This window comes from Salvelinus fontinalis, chromosome 4, assembly GCF_029448725.1.
Source record: "Salvelinus fontinalis isolate EN_2023a chromosome 4, ASM2944872v1, whole genome shotgun sequence".
In the NCBI taxonomy this organism is placed as follows: domain Eukaryota; kingdom Metazoa; phylum Chordata; class Actinopteri; order Salmoniformes; family Salmonidae; genus Salvelinus; species Salvelinus fontinalis.
Window position 1 is genome coordinate 7,060,354 of NC_074668.1, and position 26,765 is coordinate 7,087,118.

The 26,765-nt window shown below is 43.3% G+C and overlaps 1 protein-coding gene across 1 annotated transcript in view; it reads left to right on the forward strand.

Annotated features, from left to right (window-relative positions):
• Nucleotides 1–26,765, forward strand: part of LOC129853027 (phosphatidate cytidylyltransferase 1-like) — a 144,267-nt gene that overhangs the window by 62,559 nt on the left and 54,943 nt on the right. Inside the window, exons 4-5 of the mRNA XM_055918663.1 lie at nt 1,866–1,963; nt 15,273–15,412. Coding sequence (XP_055774638.1) covers nt 1,866–1,963; nt 15,273–15,412 — 238 coding nt within the window. The remainder of the gene's footprint in view (nt 1–1,865; nt 1,964–15,272; nt 15,413–26,765) is intronic.

A 26,765-nucleotide genomic window follows, 5' to 3' on the forward strand; every position in this document is an offset into this window, starting at 1 on the left:
GCAGTGGCGATTTTTAACGTGAAATATTGGTGGGACTCAACTCAATCAACTAAGCTCATATGTATTGAAACCACTATACTACACATTGAATGCACTAATAACCATCCCAGAAATGTGTTTTGAGCCACACACACATAACATTTGGGGTATGATCAGCATTATAGAGTAATGAGAGGTGGGCGGGACTCCACATTAGTCCAGCATTATAGAGTAACGAGAGGTGGGAGGGACACCACATTAGTCCAGCATTATAGAGTAATGAGAGGTGGGAGGGACACCACATTAGTCCAGCATTATAGAGTAATGAGAGGTGGGAGGGACTCCACGTTAGTCCAGCATTATAGAGTAATGAGAGGTGGGAGGGACTCCACATTAGTCCAGCATTATAGAGTAATGAGAGGTGGAGGGACACCACATTAGTCCAGCATTATAGAGTAACGAGAGGTGGGAGGGACACCACATTAGTCCAGCATTATATAGTAACGAGAGGTGGAGGGACACCACATTAGTCCAGCATTATAGAGTAACGAGAGGTGGGAGGGACTCCACATTAGTCCAGCATTATAGAGTAACGAGAGGTGGAGGGACACCACATTAGTCCAGCATTATAGAGTAATGAGAGGTGGGAGGGACACCACATTAGTCCAGCATTATAGAGTAACGAGAGGTGGGAGGGACTCCACATTAGTCCAGTATTATATAGTAATGAGAGGTGGGAGGGACACCACATTAGTCCAGCATTATAGAGTAACGAGAGGTGGGAGGGACACCACATTAGTCCAGCATTATAGAGTAACGAGAGGTGGGAGGGACTCCACATTAGTCCAGCATTATAGAGTAATGAGAGGTGGGAGGGACTCCACATTAGTCTAGCATTATAGAGTAACGAGAGGTGGGAGGGACTCCACATTAGTCCAGCATTATAGAGTAATGAGAGGTGGGAGGGACACCACATTAGTCCAGCATTATAGAGTAACGAGAGGTGGGAGGGACACCACATTAGTCCAGCATTATAGAGTAACGAGAGGTGGGAGGGACTCCACATTAGTCCAGCATTATAGAGTAATGAGAGGTGGGAGGGACTCCACATTAGTCTAGCATTATAGAGTAACGAGAGGTGGGAGGGACTCCACATTAGTCCAGCATTATAGAGTAATGTTATTTTTCTTCAGGATCAATTTCAGCAACGGTCTGCAATATTTTTTGCGACATTGTACGGTGTATTGGGATGCAGCCAAAACACCTGAATGGCTCTGCCTGCCAGTTACTAAGATAACCCTCTTAACAATAAATTCAGAGTGTTTTTTAAAACGCTAAATGCTTCATCTATTGGATAGTTATTGGACTTTTCACAGAAGCAATCAACTGCAAAGATCAGATGCGCAACCCCCTTCCATTTGAATCTGGATTCTCCAGATCAGATCACGGAAACACCATGACCGATATTTTCTGAAAATAACGTGAAGGTAACACATGGGTTACTTCAAAAGAGTTCGTAATATTACCACATAAAAAAAAAAGGGGAGTTCGTAATATTACCACATAAAAAAAAAGGGGAGTTCGTAATATTACCACATAAAAAAAAAGGGGAGTTCGTAATATTACCACATAAAAAAAAAGGGGAGTTCGTAATATTACCACATAAAAAAAAAGGAGTTCGTAATATTACCACATAAAAAAAAAAAGGAGTTCGTAATATTACCACATAAAAAAAAAGGGGAGTTCGTAATATTACCACATAAAAAAATAGGGGAGTTCGTAATATTACCACGTTTAAAAAAAAATAAAAGTAACAAGTTACATAACCCCCATCACTGGTCCTAACTCCTCTCTCAACCCCCCCTCTCGTTCTCTCTCGTTGGTAGGTGATGACCATCCAGATCAAGTGTTTTCAGGAGATCATAGATATCGGCTACAGAGTCTACCATTCCTACGAGTTACCATGGTTCAGGACACTCAGCTGGTAAGGTCAAACTATATCTTTCTTTCAATCTTGATGATCCTTTTTTTCACAATCCATCTCTATCTCCCCCTCCCCCCCTCTCGTTTTTCTCTGTCTCTGTCTCTCTCTCCCTCTCTTTCTTCTCTCTGTCCCCCCCCCTCTCTCGTCTCTCTGCATCTCTGGAAAATAGAGAGCCATCAACGGTTTCCGGTTTTGATTGTAGGTGCGACTGTCCCGAGTCCAGGTTAGAGGACGTAGAATGACCAGCAGGAGACAGGGATACCTTCTACACTTTATCACCAGACAGGAGACAGGGATACCATCTACACTTTATCACTAGACAGGAGACAGGGATACCATCTACACTTTATCACTAGACAGGAGACAGGAGACAGGGATACCATCTACACTTTATCACTAGACAGGAGACAGGGATACCATCTACACTTTATCACTAGACAGGAGACAGGGATACCATCTACACTTTATCACTAGACAGGAGACAGGAGACAGGGATACCATCTACACTTTATCACCAGACAGGAGACAGGGATACCATCTACACTTTATCACCACACAGGAGACAGGAGACAGGGATACCATCTACACTTTATAACCAGACAGGAGACAGGGATACCATCTACACTTTATCACCAGACAGGAGACAGGGATACCATCTACACTTTATCACCAGACAGGAGACAGGAGACAGGGATACCATCTACACTTTATCACTAGACAGGAGACAGGAGACAGGGATACCATCTACACTTTATCACTAGACAGGAGACAGGGATACCATCTACACTTTATCACCAGACAGGAGACAGGGATACCATCTACACTTTATCACCAGACAGGAGACAGGGATACCATCTACACTTTATCACTAGACAGGAGACAGGAGACAGGGATACCATCTACACTTTATCACTAGACAGGAGACAGGAGACAGGGATACCATCTACACTTTATCACCAGACAGGAGACAGGGATACCATCTACACTTTATCACCAGACAGGAGACAGGAGACAGGGATACCATCTACACTTTATCACTAGACAGGAGACAGGAGACAGGGATACCATCTACACTTTATCACCAGACAGGAGACAGGGATACCATCTACACTTTATCACCAGACAGGAGACAGGGATACCATCTACACTTTATCACTAGACAGGAGACAGGGATACCATCTACACTTTATCACTAGACAGGAGACAGGGATACCATCTACACTTTATCACCAGACAGGAGACAGGGATACCATCTACACTTTATCACCAGACAGGAGACAGGGATACCATCTACACTTTATCACTAGACAGGAGACAGGAGATAGGGATACCATCTACACTTTATCACTAGACAGGAGACAGGAGACATGGATACCATCTACACTTTATCACTAGACAGGAGACAGGGATACCATCTACACTTTATCACTAGACAGGAGACAGGGATACCATCTACACTTTATCACTAGACAGGAGACAGGGATACCATCTACACTTTATCACTAGACAGGAGACAGGAGACAGGGATACCATCTACACTTTATCACTAGACAGGAGACAGGGATACCATCTACACTTTATCACTAGACAGGAGACAGGGATACCATCTACACTTTATCACTAGACAGGAGACAGGAGACAGGGATACCATCTACACTTTATCACCAGACAGGAGACAGGGATACCATCTACACTTTATCACCAGACAGGAGACAGGAGACAGGGATACCATCTACACTTTATCACTAGACAGGAGACAGGAGACAGGGATACCATCTACACTTTATCACTAGAAAGGAGACAGGGATACCATCTACACTTTATCACTAGACAGGAGACAGGGATACCATCTACACTTTATCACTAGACAGGAGACAGGGATACCATCTACACTTTATCACTAGACAGGAGACAGGGATACCATCTACACTTTATCACTAGACAGGAGACAGGGATACCATCTACACTTTATCACTAGACAGGAGACAGGGATACCATCTACACTTTATCACTAGACAGGAGACAGGGATACCATCTACACTTTATCACCAGACAGGAGACAGGGATACCATCTACACTTTATCACCAGACAGGAGACAGGGATACCATCTACACTTTATCACTAGACAGGAGACAGGAGACAGGGATACCATCTACACTTTATCACTAGACAGGAGACAGGAGACATGGATACCATCTACACTTTATCACTAGACAGGAGACAGGAATACCATCTACACTTTATCACTAGACAGGAGACAGGGATACCATCTACACTTTATCACTAGACAGGAGACAGGGATACCATCTACACTTTATCACTAGACAGGAGACAGGAGACAGGGATACCATCTACACTTTATCACTAGACAGGAGACAGGGATACCATCTACACTTTATCACTAGACAGGAGACAGGGATACCATCTACACTTTATCACTAGACAGGAGACAGGAGACAGGGATACCATCTACACTTTATCACCAGACAGGAGACAGGGATACCATCTACACTTTATCACCAGACAGGAGACAGGAGACAGGGATACCATCTACACTTTATCACTAGACAGGAGACAGGGATACCATCTACACTTTATCACTAGACAGGAGACAGGGATACCATCTACACTTTATCACTAGACAGGAGACAGGAGACAGGGATACCATCTACACTTTATCACTAGACAGGAGACAGGGATACCATCTACACTTTATCACTAGACAGGAGACAGGGATACCATCTACACTTTATCACTAGACAGGAGACAGGGATACCATCTACACTTTATCACTAGACAGGAGACAGGGATACCATCTACACTTTATCACTAGACAGGAGACAGGGATACCATCTACACTTTATCACTAGACAGGAGACAGGGATACCATCTACACTTTATCACCAGACAGGAGACAGGAGACAGGGATACCATCTACACTTTATCACCAGACAGGAGACAGGAGACAGGGATACCATCTACACTTTATCACCAGACAGGAGACAGGAGACAGGGATACCATCTACACTTTATCACTAGACAGGAGACAGGAGACAGGGATACCATCTACACTTTATCACCAGACAGGAGACAGGGATACCATCTACACTTTACCACCAGACAGGAGACAGGAGACAGGGATACCATCTACACTTTATCACCAGACAGGAGACAGGGATACCATCTACACTTTATCACCAGACAGGAGACAGGGATACCATCTACACTTTATCACCAGACAGGAGACAGGGATACCATCTACACTTTATCACCAGACAGGAGACAGGGATACCATCTACACTTTATCACCAGACAGGAGACAGGGATACCATCTACACTTTATCACTAGACAGGAGACAGGGATACCATCTACACTTTATCACTAGACAGGAGACAGGAGACAGGGATACCATCTACACTTTATCACTAGACAGGAGACAGGGATACCATCTACACTTTATCACCAGACAGGAGACAGGGATACCATCTACACTTTATCACCAGACAGGAGACAGGAGACAGGGATACCATCTACACTTTATCACTAGACAGGAGACAGGGATACCATCTACACTTTATCACTAGACAGGAGACAGGGATACCATCTACACTTTATCACTAGACAGGAGACAGGAGACAGGGATACCATCTACACTTTATCACTAGACAGGAGACAGGGATACCATCTACACTTTATCACTAGACAGGAGACAGGGATACCATCTACACTTTATCACTAGACAGGAGACAGGGATACCATCTACACTTTATCACTAGACAGGAGACAGGGATACCATCTACACTTTATCACTAGACAGGAGACAGGGATACCATCTACACTTTATCACTAGACAGGAGACAGGGATACCATCTACACTTTATCACCAGACAGGAGACAGGAGACAGGGATACCATCTACACTTTATCACCAGACAGGAGACAGGAGACAGGGATACCATCTACACTTTATCACCAGACAGGAGACAGGAGACAGGGATACCATCTACACTTTATCACTAGACAGGAGACAGGAGACAGGGATACCATCTACACTTTATCACTAGACAGGAGACAGGAGACAGGGATACCATCTACACTTTATCACCAGACAGGAGACAGGGATACCATCTACACTTTATCACCAGACAGGAGACAGGAGACAGGGATACCATCTACACTTTATCACCAGACAGGAGACAGGGATACCATCTACACTTTATCACCAGACAGGAGACAGGGATACCATCTACACTTTATCACCAGACAGGAGACAGGGATACCATCTACACTTTATCACCAGACAGGAGACAGGGATACCATCTACACTTTATCACCAGACAGGAGACAGGGATACCATCTACACTTTATCACCAGACAGGAGACAGGAGACAGGGATACCATCTACACTTTATCACTAGACAGGAGACAGGGATACCATCTACACTTTATCACCAGACAGGAGACAGGGATACCATCTACACTTTATCACCAGACAGGAGACAGGGATACCATCTACACTTTATCACCACACAGGAGACAGGGATACCATCTACACTTTATCACTAGACAGGAGACAGGAGACAGGGATACCATCTACACTTTATCACCAGACAGGAGACAGGGATACCATCTACACTTTATCACCAGACAGGAGACAGGGATACCATCTACACTTTATCACCAGACAGGAGACAGGGATACCATCTACACTTTATCACCAGACAGGAGACAGGGATACCATCTACACTTTATCACCAGACAGGAGACAGGGATACCATCTACACTTTATCACCAGACAGGAGACAGGAGACAGGGATACCATCTACACTATATCACTAGACAGGAGACAGGGATACCATCTACACTTTATCACCAGACAGGAGACAGGGATACCATCTACACTTTATCACCAGACAGGAGACAGGGATACCATCTACACTTTATCACTAGACAGGAGACAGGAGACAGGGATACCATCTACACTTTATCACCAGACAGGAGACAGGAGACAGGGATACCATCTACACTTTATCACCAGACAGGAGACAGGAGACAGGGATACCATCTACACTTTATCACCAGACAGGAGACAGGAGACAGGGATACCATCTACACTTTATCACTAGACAGGAGACAGGGATACCATCTACACTTTATCACTAGACAGGAGACAGGGATACCATCTACACTTTATCACTAGACAGGAGACAGGGATACCATCTACACTTTATCACCAGACAGGAGACAGGGATACCATCTACACTTTATCACCAGACAGGAGACAGGAGACAGGGATACCATCTACACTTTATCACCAGACAGGAGACAGGAGACAGGGATACCATCTACACTTTATCACCAGACAGGAGACAGGGATACCATCTACACTTTATCACCAAACAGGAGACAGGGATACCATCTACACTTTATCACCAGACAGGAGACAGGGATACCATCTACACTTTATCACTAGACAGGAGACAGGAGACAGGGATACCATCTACACTTTATCACTAGACAGGAGACAGGAGACAGGGATACCTTCTACACTTTATCACCAGACAGGAGACAGGAGACAGGGATACCATCTACACTTTATCACTAGACAGGAGACAGGGATACCATCTACACTATATCACTAGACAGGAGACAGGGATACCATCTACACTTTATCACTAGACAGGAGACAGGAGACAGGGATACCATCTACACTATATCACTAGACAGGAGACAGGAGACAGGGATACCATCTACACTTTATCACTAGACAGGAGACAGGAGACAGGGATACCATCTACACTTTATCACCAGACAGGAGACAGGGATACCATCTACACTTTATCACCAGACAGGAGACAGGAGACAGGGATACCATCTACACTTTATCACCAGACAGGAGACAGGGATACCATCTACACTTTATCACTAGACAGGAGACAGGAGACAGGGATACCATCTACACTTTATCACTAGACAGGAGACAGGAGACAGGGATACCATCTACACTTTATCACTAGACAGGAGACAGGGATACCATCTACACTTTATCACTAGACAGGAGACAGGGATACCATCTACACTATATCACTAGACAGGAGACAGGGATACCATCTACACTTTATCACTAGACAGGAGACAGGAGACAGGGATACCATCTACACTTTATCACCACACAGGAGACAGGGATACCATCTACACTTTATCACCAGACAGGAGACAGGAGACAGGGATACCATCTACACTTTATCACCAGACAGGAGACAGGGATACCATCTACACTTTATCACTAGACAGGAGACAGGAGACAGGGATACCATCTACACTTTATCACCAGACAGGAGACAGGGATACCATCTACACTTTATCACCAGACAGGAGTCAGGGATACCATCTACACTTTATCACCACACAGGAGTCAGGGATACCATCTACACTTTATCACCAGACAGGAGACAGGGATACCATCTACACTTTATCACCACACAGGAGACAGGGATACCATCTACACTTTATCACCACACAGGAGACAGGGATACCATCTACACTTTATCACCACACAGGAGACAGGGATACCATCTACACTTTATCACCAGACAGGAGACAGGGATACCATCTACACTTTATCACTAGACAGGAGACAGGAGACAGGGATACCATCTACACTTTATCACTAGACAGGAGACAGGAGTCAGGGATACCATCTACACTTTATCACTAGACAGGAGACAGGGATACCATCTACACTTTATCACCAGACAGGAGTCAGGGATACCATCTACACTTTATCACTAGACAGGAGACAGGGATACCATCTACACTTTATCACTAGACAGGAGACAGGGATACCATCTACACTTTATCACTAGACAGGAGACAGGAGACAGGGATACCATCTACACTTTATCACTAGACAGGAGACAGGAGTCAGGGATACCATCTACACTTTATCACTAGACAGGAGACAGGAGACAGGGATACCATCTACACTTTATCACTAGACAGGAGACAGGAGACAGGGATACCATCTACACTTTATCACTAGACAGGAGACAGGAGACATGGATACCATCTACACTTTATCACTAGACAGGAGACAGGGATACCATCTACACTTTATCACTAGACAGGAGACAGGGATACCATCTACACTTTATCACTAGACAGGAGACAGGGATACCATCTACACTTTATCACTAGACAGGAGACAGGAGACAGGGATACCATCTACACTTTATCACTAGACAGGAGACAGGGATACCATCTACACTTTATCACTAGACAGGAGACAGGGATACCATCTACACTTTATCACTAGACAGGAGACAGGAGACAGGGATACCATCTACACTTTATCACCAGACAGGAGACAGGGATACCATCTACACTTTATCACCAGACAGGAGACAGGAGACAGGGATACCATCTACACTTTATCACTAGACAGGAGACAGGGATACCATCTACACTTTATCACTAGACAGGAGACAGGGATACCATCTACACTTTATCACTAGACAGGAGACAGGAGACAGGGATACCATCTACACTTTATCACTAGACAGGAGACAGGGATACCATCTACACTTTATCACTAGACAGGAGACAGGGATACCATCTACACTTTATCACTAGACAGGAGACAGGAGACAGGGATACCATCTACACTTTATCACCAGACAGGAGACAGGGATACCATCTACACTTTATCACCAGACAGGAGACAGGAGACAGGGATACCATCTACACTTTATCACTAGACAGGAGACAGGAGACAGGGATACCATCTACACTTTATCACTAGACAGGAGACAGGGATACCATCTACACTTTATCACTAGACAGGAGACAGGGATACCATCTACACTTTATCACTAGACAGGAGACAGGGATACCATCTACACTTTATCACTAGACAGGAGACAGGGATACCATCTACACTTTATCACTAGACAGGAGACAGGGATACCATCTACACTTTATCACTAGACAGGAGACAGGGATACCATCTACACTTTATCACTAGACAGGAGACAGGGATACCATCTACACTTTATCACCAGACAGGAGACAGGAGACAGGGATACCATCTACACTTTATCACCAGACAGGAGACAGGAGACAGGGATACCATCTACACTTTATCACCAGACAGGAGACAGGAGACAGGGATACCATCTACACTTTATCACTAGACAGGAGACAGGAGACAGGGATACCATCTACACTTTATCACCAGACAGGAGACAGGGATACCATCTACACTTTATCACCAGACAGGAGACAGGAGACAGGGATACCATCTACACTTTATCACCAGACAGGAGACAGGGATACCATCTACACTTTATCACCAGACAGGAGACAGGGATACCATCTACACTTTATCACCAGACAGGAGACAGGGATACCATCTACACTTTATCACCAGACAGGAGACAGGGATACCATCTACACTTTATCACCAGACAGGAGACAGGGATACCATCTACACTTTATCACCAGACAGGAGACAGGAGACAGGGATACCATCTACACTTTATCACTAGACAGGAGACAGGGATACCATCTACACTTTATCACCAGACAGGAGACAGGGATACCATCTACACTTTATCACCAGACAGGAGACAGGGATACCATCTACACTTTATCACCACACAGGAGACAGGGATACCATCTACACTTTATCACTAGACAGGAGACAGGAGACAGGGATACCATCTACACTTTATCACTAGACAGGAGACAGGAGACAGGGATACCATCTACACTTTATCACCAGACAGGAGACAGGGATACCATCTACACTTTATCACCAGACAGGAGACAGGAGACAGGGATACCATCTACACTTTATCACCACACAGGAGACAGGGATACCATCTACACTTTATCACCAGACAGGAGACAGGGATACCATCTACACTTTATCACCAGACAGGAGACAGGGATACCATCTACACTTTATCACCAGACAGGAGACAGGGATACCATCTACACTTTATCACCAGACAGGAGACAGGAGACAGGGATACCATCTACACTTTATCACTAGACAGGAGACAGGGATACCATCTACACTTTATCACCAGACAGGAGACAGGGATACCATCTACACTTTATCACCAGACAGGAGACAGGGATACCATCTACACTTTATCACCACACAGGAGACAGGGATACCATCTACACTTTATCACTAGACAGGAGACAGGAGACAGGGATACCATCTACACTTTATCACCAGACAGGAGACAGGGATACCATCTACACTTTATCACCAGACAGGAGACAGGGATACCATCTACACTTTATCACCAGACAGGAGACAGGGATACCATCTACACTTTATCACCAGACAGGAGACAGGAGACAGGGATACCATCTACACTATATCACTAGACAGGAGACAGGGATACCATCTACACTTTATCACCAGACAGGAGACAGGGATACCATCTACACTTTATCACTAGACAGGAGACAGGGATACCATCTACACTTTATCACCAGACAGTAGACAGGGATACCATCTACACTTTATCACTAGACAGGAGACAGGAGACAGGGATACCATCTACACTTTATCACCAGACAGGAGACAGGAGACAGGGATACCATCTACACTTTATCACTAGACAGGAGACAGGAGACAGGGATACCATCTACACTTTATCACCAGACAGGAGACAGGAGACAGGGATACCATCTACACTTTATCACTAGACAGGAGACAGGGATACCATCTACACTTTATCACTAGACAGGAGACAGGGATACCATCTACACTTTATCACCAGACAGGAGACAGGAGACAGGGATACCATCTACACTTTATCACTAGACAGGAGACAGGAGACAGGGATACCATCTACACTTTATCACTAGACAGGAGACAGGGATACCATCTACACTTTATCACTAGACAGGAGACAGGGATACCATCTACACTTTATCACTAGACAGGAGACAGGAGACAGGGATACCATCTACACTATATCACTAGACAGGAGACAGGAGACAGGGATACCATCTACACTTTATCACTAGACAGGAGACAGGAGACAGGGATACCATCTACACTTTATCACCAGACAGGAGACAGGGATACCATCTACACTTTATCACCAGACAGGAGACAGGAGACAGGGATACCATCTACACTTTATCACCAGACAGGAGACAGGGATACCATCTACACTTTATCACTAGACAGGAGACAGGAGACAGGGATACCATCTACACTTTATCACTAGACAGGAGACAGGGATACCATCTACACTTTATCACTAGACAGGAGACAGGGATACCATCTACACTTTATCACTAGACAGGAGACAGGGATACCATCTACACTATATCACTAGACAGGAGACAGGGATACCATCTACACTTTATCACTAGACAGGAGACAGGAGACAGGGATACCATCTACACTTTATCACCACACAGGAGACAGGGATACCATCTACACTTTATCACCAGACAGGAGACAGGAGACAGGGATACCATCTACACTTTATCACCAGACAGGAGACAGGGATACCATCTACACTTTATCACTAGACAGGAGACAGGAGACAGGGATACCATCTACACTTTATCACCACACAGGAGACAGGGATACCATCTACACTTTATCACCAGACAGGAGACAGGGATACCATCTACACTTTATCACCAGACAGGAGTCAGGGATACCATCTACACTTTATCACCACACAGGAGTCAGGGATACCATCTACACTTTATCACCAGACAGGAGACAGGGATACCATCTACACTTTATCACCACACAGGAGACAGGGATACCATCTACACTTTATCACCACACAGGAGACAGGGATACCATCTACACTTTATCACCACACAGGAGACAGGGATACCATCTACACTTTATCACCAGACAGGAGACAGGGATACCATCTACACTTTATCACTAGACAGGAGACAGGAGACAGGGATACCATCTAAACTTTATCACTAGACAGGAGACAGGAGTCAGGGATACCATCTACACTTTATCACTAGACAGGAGACAGGGATACCATCTACACTTTATCACCAGACAGGAGTCAGGGATACCATCTACACTTTATCACTAGACAGGAGACAGGGATACCATCTACACTTTATCACTAGACAGGAGACAGGGATACCATCTACACTTTATCACTAGACAGGAGACAGGGATACCATCTACACTTTATCACTAGACAGGAGACAGGAGTCAGGGATACCATCTACACTTTATCACTAGACAGGAGACAGGAGACAGGGATACCATCTACACTTTATCACTAGACAGGAGACAGGAGACAGGGATACCATCTACACTTTATCACTAGACAGGAGACAGGAGACAGGGATACCATCTACACTTTATCACTAGACAGGAGACAGGGATACCTTCTACACTTTATCACCAGACAGGAGACAGGAGACAGGGATACCATCTACACTTTATCACCAGACAGGAGACAGGGATACCATCTACACTTTATCACTAGACAGGAGACAGGAGACAGGGATACCATCTACACTTTATCACCAGACAGGAGACAGGGATACCATCTACACTTTATCACTAGACAGGAGACAGGGATACCATCTACACTTTATCACTAGACAGGAGACAGGGATACCATCTACACTTTATCACTAGACAGGAGACAGGAGACAGGGATACCATCTACACTTTATCACCAGACAGGAGACAGGAGACAGGGATACCATCTACACTTTATCACTAGACAGGAGACAGGGATACCATCTACACTTTATCACTAGACAGGAGACAGGGATACCATCTACACTTTATCACCAGACAGGAGACAGGGATACCATCTACACTTTATCACTAGACAGGAGACAGGAGACAGGGATACCATCTACACTTTATCACTAGACAGGAGACAGGAGACAGGGATACCATCTACACTTTATCACCAGACAGGAGACAGGAGACAGGGATACCATCTACACTTTATCACCAGACAGGAGACAGGAGACAGGGATACCATCTACACTTTATCACTAGACAGGAGACAGGAGACAGGGATACCATCTACACTTTATCACCAGACAGGAGACAGGGATACCATCTACACTTTATCACCAGACAGGAGACAGGGATACCATCTACACTTTATCACCAGACAGGAGACAGGGATACCATCTACACTTTATCACTAGACAGGAGACAGGAGACAGGGATACCATCTACACTTTATCACTAGACAGGAGACAGGAGACAGGGATACCATCTACACTTTATCACTAGACAGGAGACAGGAGACAGGGATACCATCTACACTTTATCACCAGACAGGAGACAGGAGACAGGGATACCGTTAAATCTTCACCATGTACAGTCCTGTCTGACCAGGCCACATGACTCTTGCCGGGGGAGAGTGGAAGGGCCCTTGGCAACCCCCTAGCAATGGAGTACCCAGGGCCAGGGGTGTGAATCTGGGGGGATGGTAGCCTCTGCTGGGCTGGAGAATTCTCTCTCTCTCTAGAAGTTTCTGCCTTTGCCTTTGCCCCAGGGGACAGAGAGGGTTGGGTTTAACAGTCTCTCTGTCAAAAATGTCGACTAGTTTTATTGTTCAGGTAATAGTCTGAATATAGAGTCCCCCCCCCTCACCTTGTTTTTTGGGGGGGGGTTTCTGTGGAGCAGAGCAACTTTTTCCCCATAAACGCACACAAACAAACTCATACACACCCAGGCTTGAGTTGAGCCAAACATGAGCAAATGCCACTGCCATGCTGGAAGTTTTTTTCATTTATTTTTATTGTACCATTTATTTATTTAACTAGGCAAGTCCGTTTATAAAGTACACAACATGCCCTCTGAACAGCCCAACCCTTCACCAAGTGAACTCTAACCTCTGAACCAAAAAAAACACACACACACACAAACGCCTCCCGGGTGGCGCAGTGGTCTAGGGCACTGCATCGCAGTGCTAGCTGCGCCACCAGAGTCTCTGGGTTCGCGCCCAGGCTGGGCTGGGTTGGCGCCCAGGCTCTGTCGCAGCCGGCCGCAACCGGGAGGTCCGTGGGGCGACGCACAATTGGCATAGCGTCGTCCGGGTTAGGGAGGGTTTGGCCGGTAGGGATATCCTTGTCGCAGTATGTAAAATGTAATAAAATGTATGCACTCTACTGTAAGTCGCTCTGGATAAGAGCATCTGCTAAATGACTAAAAATGTAAATGTAAATGAATAGGAAATCCTTGTTTTTCTTCAAGTAATTTTAGCCTGATGATGATTTGTGTGATTTGATACTGACTTGTTTTGTGTTTCTTAGGTACTTCCTGGTTTGTGTGAACTACTTCTTCTATGGTGAGACGTTGGCGGAGTACTTTGGTGCGTTGGTGCAGAGAGAAGAGCCGCTCCAGTTCCTGGTCCGATACCATCGATTTATCTCCTTCGCCGTCTACCTGGCAGGTGAGGCTCAGTATAACGTCAGCAGGACCATGAAGACAAGTGTAAGATAGACACATCAAATACAATTTTATTTGTCACATTCCCCCCCCCGAATACAACCGGTATTACAGTGAAATGCTGACATACAAGCCCTTAACGAACAATTCAGTTTTAAGAAAAAATACCTACAAAAGTGAGAAATAACACTTAAGAAACGTATATCTACCGTATATCTACAGTACCTTCAGGCTCTGATCAGGCCCTACACCCAAACAAGGGCACTGCGTTCATCCACCTCTGGCCTGCTCGCCTCCCTACCTCTGAGGAAATACAGTTCCCGCTCAGCCCAGTCAAAACTGTTCGCTGCTCTGGCACCCCAATGGTGGAACAAACTCCCTCACGACGCCAGGACAGCGGAGTCAATCACCACCTTCCGGAGACACCTGAAACCCCACCTCTTTAAGGAATACCTAGGATAAAGCAATCCTTCAGACACCCCCCCCCCCCCCCTTAAAAGATTTAGATGCACTATTGTAAAGTGGCTGTTCCACTGGATGTCATAAGGTGAATGCACCAATTTGTAAGTCGCTCTGGATAAGAGCGTCTGCTAAATGACTTAAATGTAAAATGTAAATGTATATAATGTTTATATATAAGCCTGTGCAGTTCTTATCTCCATGGTGATATGAATCGGTGGTTTGTTCCACCCGGCCGCTGTTATAAAACGGTAATAACCCATAAACGTTAAACGGGCCGTAGGTAAATCCATCCTACGTCACTTTGTTCATAGAAACAGCAGTACTACTAATACACTGGTCTATTAGAACATAGAAACAGCAGTACTACAGTACTACTAATACACTGGTCTATTAGAACATAGAAACAGCAGTACTACTAATACACTGGTCTATTAGAACATAGAAACAGCAGTACTACAGTACTACTAATACACTGGTCTATTAGAACATAGAGACAGCAGTACTACTAATACACTGGTCTATTAGAACATAGAAACAGCAGTACTACAGTACTACTAATACACTGGTCTATTAGAACATAGAAACAGCAGTACTACAGTACTACTAATACACTGGTCTATTAGAACATAGAAACAGCAGTACTACTAATACACTGGTCTATTAGAACATAGAAACAGCAGTACTACTAATACACTGGTCTATTAGAACATAGAAACAGCAGTACTACAGTACTACTAATACACTGGTCTATTAGAACATAGAGACAGCAGTACTACAGTACTACAATACACTGGTCTATTAGAACATAGAAACAGCAGTACTACTAATACACTGGTCTATTAGAACATAGAAACAGCAGTACTACAGTACTACTAATACACTGGTCTATTAGAACATAGAAACAGCAGTACTACTAATACACTGGTCTATTAGAACATAGAAACAGCAGTACTACTAATACACTGGTCTATTAGAACATAGAAACAGCAGTACTACAGTACTACAATACACTGGTCTATTAGAACATAGAAACAGCAGTACTACAGTACTACTAATACACTGGTCTATTAGAACATAGAAACAGCAGTACTACAGTACTACTAATACACTGGTCTATTAGAACATAGAAACAGCAGTACTACAGTACTACTAATACACTGGTCTATTAGAACATAGAAACAGCAGTACTACAGTACTACTAATACACTGGTCTATTAGAACATAGAGACAGCAGTACTACTAATACACTGGTCTATTAGAACATAGAAACAGCAGTACTACAGTACTACTAATACACTGGTCTATTAGAACATAGAAACAGCAGTACTACTAATACACTGGTCTATTAGAACATAGAAACAGCAGTACTACTAATACACTGGTCTATTAGAACATAGAAACAGCAGTACTACAGTACTACTAATACACTGATCTATTAGAACATAGAAACAGCAGTACTACAGTACTACTAATACACTGGTCTATTAGAACATAGAAACAGCAGTACTACTAATACACTGGTCTATTAGAACATAGAAACAGCAGTACTACAGTACTACTAATACACTGGTCTATTAGAACATAGAAACAGCAGTACTACTAATACACTGATCTATTAGAACATAGAAACAGCAGTACTACTAATACACTGGTCTATTAGAACATAGAAACAGCAGTACTACTAATACACTGGTCTATTAGAACATAGAAACAGCAGTACTACTAATACACTGGTCTATTAGAACATAGAAACAGCAGTACTACTAATACACTGGTCTATTAGAACATAGAAACAGCAGTACTACAGTACTACTAATACACTGGTCTATTAGAACATAGAAACAGCAGTACTACTAATACACTGGTCTATTAGAACATAGAAACAGCAGTACTACTAATACACTGGTCTATTAGAACATAGAAACAGCAGTACTACAGTACTACTAATACACTGGTCTATTAGAACATAGAAACAGCAGTACTACTAATACACTGATCTATTAGAACATAGAAACAGCAGTACTACTAATACACTGGTCTATTAGAACATAGAAACAGCAGTACTACTAATACACTGGTCTATTAGAACATAGAAACAGCAGTACTACTAATACACTGGTCTATTAGAACATAGAAACAGCAGTACTACTAATACACTGGTCTATTAGAACATAGAAACAGCAGTACTACAGTACTACTAATACACTGGTCTATTAGAACATAGAAACAGCAGTACTACTAATACACTGGTCTATTAGAACATAGAAACAGCAGTACTACTAATACACTGGTCTATTAGAACATAGAAACAGCAGTACTACAGTACTACTAATACACTGGTCTATTAGAACATAGAAACAGCAGTACTACTAATACACTGGTCTATTAGAACATAGAAACAGCAGTACTACAGTACTACTAATACACTGGTCTATTAGAACATAGAAACAGCAGTACTACTAATACACTGGTCTATTAGAACATAGAAACAGCAGTACTACTAATACACTGGTCTATTAGAACATAGAGACAGCAGTACTACTAATACACTGGTCTATTAGAACATAGAAACAGCAGTACTACAGTACTACTAATACACTGGTCTATTAGAACATAGAAACAGCAGTACTACTAATACACTGGTCTATTAGAACATAGAAACAGCAGTACTACAGTACTACAATACACTGGTCTATTAGAACATAGAAACAGCAGTACTACTAATACACTGGTCTATTAGAACATAGAAACAGCAGTACTACTAATACACTGGTCTATTAGAACATAGAAACAGCAGTACTACTAATACACTGGTCTATTAGAACATAGAAACAGCAGTACTACAGTACTACTAATACACTGGTCTATTAGAACATAGAAACAGCAGTACTACTAATACACTGGTCTATTAGAACATAGAGACAGCAGTACTACAGTACTACTAATACACTGGTCTATTAGAACATAGAAACAGCAGTACTACTAATACACTGGTCTATTAGAACATAGAAACAGCAGTACTACAGTACTACTAATACACTGGTCTATTAGAACATAGAAACAGCAGTACTACTAATACACTGGTCTATTAGAACATAGAAACAGCAGTACTACAGTACTACTAATACACTGATCTATTAGAACATAGAAACAGCAGTACTACTAATACACTGGTCTATTAGAACATAGAAACAGCAGTACTACTAATACACTGGTCTATTAGAACATAGAAACAGCAGTACTACAGTACTACTAATACACTGGTCTATTAGAACATAGAGACAGCAGTACTAATACACTGGTCTATTAGAACATAGAAACAGCAGTACTACAGTACTACTAATACACTGGTCTATTAGAACATAGAGACAGCAGTACTAATACACTGATCTATTAGAACATAGAAACAGCAGTACTACTAATACACTGGTCTATTAGAACATAGAAACAGCAGTACTACAGTACTACTAATACACTGGTCTATTAGAACATAGAAACAGCAGTACTACAGTACTACTAATACACTGGTCTATTAGAACATAGAAACAGCAGTACTACAGTACTACTAATACACTGGTCTATTAGAACATAGAAACAGCAGTACTACAGTACTACTAATACACTGGTCTATTAGAACATAGAAACAGCAGTACTACAGTACTACTAATACACTGGTCTATTAGAACATAGAAACAGCAGTACTACTAATACACTGGTCTATTAGAACATAGAAACAGCAGTACTACTAATACACTGGTCTATTAGAACATAGAAACAGCAGTACTACAGTACTACTAATACACTGGTCTATATCGACATGTTTACAGGCACATTTTAACAGCCTGATTTGAAAAATGGGGCCATGAGAGAAAGAAAATCGTGCTTGGTTCATAGAACCGGGGGTTACGTGAGTAACCGGTTTCTGTTTTCTCCCTACAAACGTGGCGCTATCTTTTGAGCGGTTTAATCTACAAAGTGAAAAACCCGTCAGCGTTGCAGTTCTTGACACAAACTGGTCCGCCTGGTACCTACTACAATACCCCTGTTCAAAGGCATTTAAATATTTAGTCTTGCCCGTTCACCTTCTGAATGACACACACACACAATCCATGTCTCAATTGTCTTAAGGCTTAAAAATCCTTCTTTAACCCGTCTCCTCCCCTTCATCTACACTGATTTTAAGTTGATTTAGGTGACATCAATAAGGGATCATGGCTTCACCTGGTCAGTCTGTCATGGAAAGTATTCAGTTTCTTTCTACTATGTCCACAAGCCTTCAGAACCCAGTGGACAAGACCAGGAAATAAATCAGACTGTTCCTGTCTACTCTGTCCACACGAACCCAGTGGACGAGACCAGGAAATAAATCAGACTGTTCCTCTCTACTCTGTCCACACGAACCCAGTGGACGAGACCAGGAAATAAATCAGACTGTTCCTCTCTACTCTGTCCACACGAACCCAGTGGACGAGACCAGGAAATAAATCAGACTGTTCCTGTCTACTCTGTCCACACGAACCCAGTGGACGAGACCAGGAAATAAATCAGACTGTTCCTCTCTACTCTGTCCACTCGAACCCAGTGGACGAGACCAGGAAATAAATCAGACTGTTCCTCTCTACTCTGTCCACACGAACCCAGTGGACTAGACCAGGAAATAAATCAGACTGTTCCTATCTACTCTGTCCACACGAACCCAGTGGACGAGACCAGGAAATAAATCAGACTGTTCCTATCTACTCTGTCCACACGAACCCAGTGGACGAGACCAGGAAATAAATCAGACTGTTCCTATCTACTCTGTCCACACGAACCCAGTGGACGAGACCAGGAAATAAATCAGACTGTTCCTCTCTACTCTGTCCACACGAACCCAGTGGACAAGACCAGGAAATAAATCCGATATTGATGCTGATCTTTTATTTTCTCAACAACATCTGGTGAACTTCCCAACACCTTTCTGATGCATTTCAGTCACTTCAAACCAAACTGTCTTCAGATTGAAATACCGTCAAAAGCACTGCCCAGCCCGTCATCGTCCCAATTTCTAAAAAATGTTATCATTGGCTGTTGATTACACTACATTTGTTTTGTATCAAAAATGTAGTCAAAGACCAATAACGCTTGCAAACCTCTGGGCTAGCTACTTACCCTGAAAACGAACATTAGTCGCAGAACATCGGGAGGTTATGTCACGGTCCCCTGGACGTCCTAAGGACGTCCACTGTTTGCTGGGTAGTTTTATTGTAAAGACAAGGCCGACATGAAACATTGACTACTAGACTGACTAAGTCCCTACACACTGCAGTTGGTGATTAACTAACAGGGCTATAAAGTATGTTTCTCAGATGCCTATGGACTGGGGCCAAAGAGCACTTCCATTATAACCATTCAGGAACAGACCACTATCGTCAGTTTCCCCCTTCCTCACCTTATTGGTTTGTTAGCTAGTTAGGTGAATACATGACAACATTTCCTTCCTCCCTCCAGCTTCCTGCTAGCCTGGAAGATCAGATTCCCATCTGGTTTTTGCTGTTTGCACATTCCCTGAAAAATCTGCCTATAGATCTGATTTGGGCTGCCAGTGTAAACACAGCCTTTGCTGAATATAGGCCTTGCAGTGTCTTTTGACCTGACCCTGGCGGTAGTTTGACTGTCACAGCCAGGTAAAATCCACAGCTCTGCTGAACAGACTAAATCTGCCCGGCGACTCAATACACAACTTCTTCCTAAGGGGGGGATCTCATATCGGCTGCTTGCTTCATGTGGCGAAACCCGACACACAATGAGGGTTTTAATCGACACCTTCAGCACAAATGTGACCGACCGGCTCCATGTAGCAACATTTGAAATAGTTTTTTATTTTATTTTTTACATTAGATAGAAGTAGAGTCAGAGATAGAAAATGGTACTACAGTTGAGGAACAATGGGGGAAATAATTCTGCTTTGAAAATTGATAAATTTGTAACCCCACTTTTGAGAAAATTGCCCTTGAATGTTTTTGGTACCTACTGGAGAGCTCTTCTTTGTTTACACCCGTTCAGCATCGTTCACACCCTCTTAAACCTTTAGCCCCGCCCATCTCTTTAAGGATTCCCATGTGAGGCCATGTGCTAAACAGAGTGAGTAGTGTAGTAAACGACCATAGACATCAAGACTAAAGGCTGGTTTATACTACGTCTGGAGACAGTTGTCGCGGTGACATCATGAACATTCTATTGTCGTCCGAAATCAAACTTGTTGTTATGACAACGCAAGGCTGCATGGCATCAGCAGCCTGGTGGTCCAGAATAGGCAGGAAGTCCAGGATCCAGTAGCAGAAGGTATTTTTTTTCTTCAGATTTTGTGTTTTAAATTATTTTTAATTTTTTTTACTTTAGTTTTTTTCGTAAATATTTTCGTAACTCTATTTTCTTAACTGCATTGTTGGTTAAGGGCTTAAGGGCTTGTAAGTAAGCATTTCACGCTAAGGTCTACCTACACCTGTTGTATTTGGCACATGTGACAAATACAATTTTAACACCAATAAACCCATCCATTTAAAAATGTATTTAGCATATGTCAATCTAGCAAACCAGTTAACTAAAAGCAACTTTCTAAACAATGGTTAGTTTCTAGCTTGTTAGCTAGCTAGCTAACGTTAAGATAACTAGCTAGTCAGTTCAAATAATGATCATATAGCTGACAACTTCCTTAACTTTAGCTCATTTGTATTAATTATTACAGGAAAATAAACTCACAACAAGATCATTCTTTAGAAATTAATGGCGAGCTAATTGCAGAAAATAGCTTACGGTTTTGAGTGTGACAAAATAAATGCAGGGAATTATACCAGAGAATTGTATAACTTGGACACTGTCTCGTTGGCCTAACGGTATATCCTAATTGACTTGGTGCAGGTCATGTTATTCTTCGTATTACCGTCTCTGGTAAACACACACTATATCAAATTAAATCAACATTTATTTGTCACATACACAGGATACAGAATGTGTAAACGGTGACGTGAAATGGTTACTTGCATAGTGGAGTCTTTTGTTTAGACATGTGGCTAGCTAGCTAAACAATGAACCATAATCCCAACTCATAACGTTACTACCCTGCATGAATCTGCAGGAAGCTAAAACTAACCAACTAGCTAGCTAGCTAACATTAGGCTATAACTAGCAATGCAAATGGCTCTGAGATACGAATAATATTACTACACAGATCATAAAGGCATCGTTAGCTAGTGAGACAGCCAGCTAACGTTAGCTAGCTAGATAACAGTAAACTTTAACTTGCAATGAAAATACTTTCTGGCAAAATTTGAAACGTATATCTGAAAATGTAGCTAGCTAGACTCTCTTACGCTTCTCCCTCTCTGTCACGGATGCCATGGTTGCCCTTATTTTGACGATGTAATCCATAGACGGGTGTTTTATACAACAGCTTTCTTTTGTGTTCTCTTTTCAACTCCCTCCGCACATTTGAAACGAGTCACGAATTGAGTTCTATTAGCCTGGTCCCACATCTGTTTGTGCTGTCTTGACAACTCAGCGTGACATTGGCAATATCAGTTTTGCAAGACCGCACAAACAGATCTGGGACCAGGCTACAAATCTATAGCTCTTCAATCAATCCAATGAAGTTTTCTGAGGATGCTTTGTTCGTTGTGTAAAATGCTTAAAGATCGAATTTGCGTTTGAGAAATCCAGAATTTGCTAAATATTAATTCGGTATGTCGTGGCTAATTTGTAAATAATAAATATTGATACGTGACTAGCTCAAACACTTAATCTGCAAAAATGACAAGTTAATTAGTGGGGGATGGTGATTTCAGAACCACAGTGAGGAGACAAAAAACATAGGCTACAATGACCCAAAATCTGATAGGGGGGTGGTAGTCTCCCTTATGGATCTAATCTGGTAGGCGTGGTAGTCTCCTTTATGGATCTAATCTGGTAGGGGTGGTAGTCTCCTTTATGGATCTAATCTGGTAGTAGGGTGATAGGCTCCTTTATGGATCTAATCTGGTAGTAGGGTGATAGTCTCCCTTATGGATCTAATCTGGTAGGGGTGGTAGTCTCCTTTATGGATCTAATCTGGTAGTAGGGTGATAGGCTCCTTTATGGCTCTAATCTGGTAGTAGGGTGATAGTCTCCCTTATGGATCTAATCTGATAGGGGTGGTAGTCTCCCTTATGGATCTAATCTGGTAGTAGGGTGATAGGCTCCTTTATGGCTCTAATCTGGTAGTAGGGTGATAGTCTCCCTTATGGATCTAATCTGATAGGGGTGGTAGTCTCCCTTATGGCTCTAATCTGATAGGGGTGGTAGTCTCCCTTATGGCTCTAATCTGGTAGTAGGGTGATAGGCTCCTTTATGGATCTAATCTGATAGGGGTGGTAGTCTCCCTTATGGCTCTAATCTGATAGGGGTGGTAGTCTCCCTTATGGCTCTAATCTGATAGGGGTGGTAGTCTCCCTTATGGCTCTAATCTGGTAGTAGGGTGATAGGCTCCTTTATGGATCTAATCTGATAGGGGTGGTAGTCTCCCTTATGGATCTAATCTGGTAGTGGGGTGGTAGTCTCCCTTATGGATCTAATCTGGTAGTGGGGTGGTATCTCCCTTATGGCTCTAATCTGGTAGTGGGGTGGTAGTCTCCCTTATGGATCTAATCTGGTAGTGGGGTGGTATCTCCCTTATGGATCTAATCTGGTAGTGGGGTGGTAGTCTCCTTTATGTCTCTAATCTGGTAGTGGGGTGGTAGTCTGCTTTATGGCTCTAATCTGATATGGGTGGTATTCTCCCTTATGGCTCTAATCTGATATGGGTGGTAATCTCCCTTATGGCTCTAATCTGATAGTGGGGTGGTAGTCTCCTTTATATCTCTAATCTGGTAGTGGGGTGGTAGTCTCTAATCTGGTAGTGGGGTGGTAGTCTCCTTTATGTCTCTAATCTGATAGTGGGGTGGTAGTCTCCTTTATGTCTCTAATCTGGTAGTGGGGCGGTAGTCTCTAATCTGGTAGTGGGGTGGTAGTCTCCTTTATGTCTCTAATCTGATAGTGGGGTGGTAGTCTCCTTTATGTCTCTAATCTGATAGTGGGGCGGTAGTCTCTAATCTGATAGTGGGGTGGTAGTCTCCTTTATATCTCTAATCTGGTAGAGGAGTGGTAGTCTCTAATCTGATAGTGGGGTGGTAGTCTCCTTTATGTCTCTAATCTGGTAGTGGGGTGGTAGTCTCCTTTATGTCTCTAATCTGATAGTGGGGTGGTATTCTCCTTTATGTCTCTAATCTGATAGTGGGGTGGTAGTCTCTAATCTGATAGTGGGGTGGTAGTCTCCTTTATGTCTAATCTGATAGTGGGGTGGTAGTCTCTAATCTGGTAGTGGGGTGGTAGTCTCTAATCTGGTAGTGGGGTGGTAGTCTCCCTTATGTCTCTAATCTGGTAGAGGGGTGGTAGTCTCCTTTATGTCTCTAATCTGATAGTGGGGTGGTAGTCTCTAATCTGGTAGTGGGGTGGTAGTCTCTAATCTGGTAGTGGGGTGGTAGTCTCTAATCTGGTAGTGGGGTGGTAGTCTCCCTTATGGCTCTAATCTGATAGGGGTGGTAGTCTCCCTTGTGGCTCTAATCTGATAGGGGTGGTAGTCTCCCTTATGGCTCTAATCTGGTAGTGTGGTGGTAGTCTCCTTTATGTCTCTAATCTGATAGTGGGGTGGTAGTCTCCTTTATGTCTCTAATCTGTTAGGGGTGGTAGTCTCCTTTATGTCTCTAATCTGATAGGGGTGGTAGTCTCCCTTATGGCTCTAATCTGGTAGTGGGGTGGTAGTCTCCTTTATGGATCTAATCTGGTAGTGGGGTGGTAGTTTCCTTTATGGCTCTAATCTGGTAGTGGGGTGATAGTCTCCTTAATGGCTCTAATCTGGTAGTGGGGTGATAGTCTCCTTAATGGCTCTAATCTGGTAGTGGGGTGGTAGTCTCCTTAATGGCTCTAATCTGGTAGTGGGGTGGTAGTCTCCTTAATGGCTCTAATCTGGTAGTGGGGTGGTAGATGCCAAGTCTCCCATATGGCCTTTATCTGGTAGTGGGGTGATAGTCTCCTTAATGGCTCTAATCTGGTAGTGGGGTGATAGTCTCCTTAATGGCTCTAATCTGGTAGTGGGGTGGTAGTCTCCTTTATGGCTCTAATCTGATAGGGGTGGTAGTCTCCCTTATGTCTCTAATCTGGTAGTGGGGTGGTAGATGCCAAGTCTCCCATATGGCCTTTATCTGGTAGTGGGATGGTAGTCTCCTTTATGGCTCTAATCTGGTTGTAGGGTGATATGCTCCTTTATGGATCTAATCTGGTAGTGGGTTGGTAGTCTCCTTTATGTCTCTAATCTGGTAGTGGGGTGGTAGTCTCCCTTATGTCTCTAATCTGGTAGTGGGGTGGTAGTCTCTAATCTGGTAGTGGGGTGGTAGTCTCTAATCTGGTAGTGGGGTGGTAGTCTCCCTTATGTCTCTAATCTGGTAGTGGGGTGGTAGTCTCTAATCTGGTAGTGGGGTGGTAGTCTCCTTTATGGCTCTAATCTGATAGTGGGGTGGTAGTCTCTAATCTGATAGTGGGGTGGTAGTCTCCTTTATGGCTCTAATCTGATAGTGGGGTGGTAGTCTCCTTTATGTCTCTAATCTGGTAGTGGGGTGGTAGTCTCCTTTATGGCTCTAATCTGGTAGTGGGGTGGTAGTCTCTAATCTGGTAGTGGGGTGGTAGTCTCCTTTATGGCTCTAATCTGATAGTGGGGTGGTAGTCTCCTTTATGTCTCTAATCTGGTAGTGGGGTGGTAGTCTCTAATCTTATAGTGGGGTGGTAGTCTCCTTTATGTCTCTAATCTGGTAGTGGGGTGGTAGTCTCTAATCTGGTAGTGGGGTGGT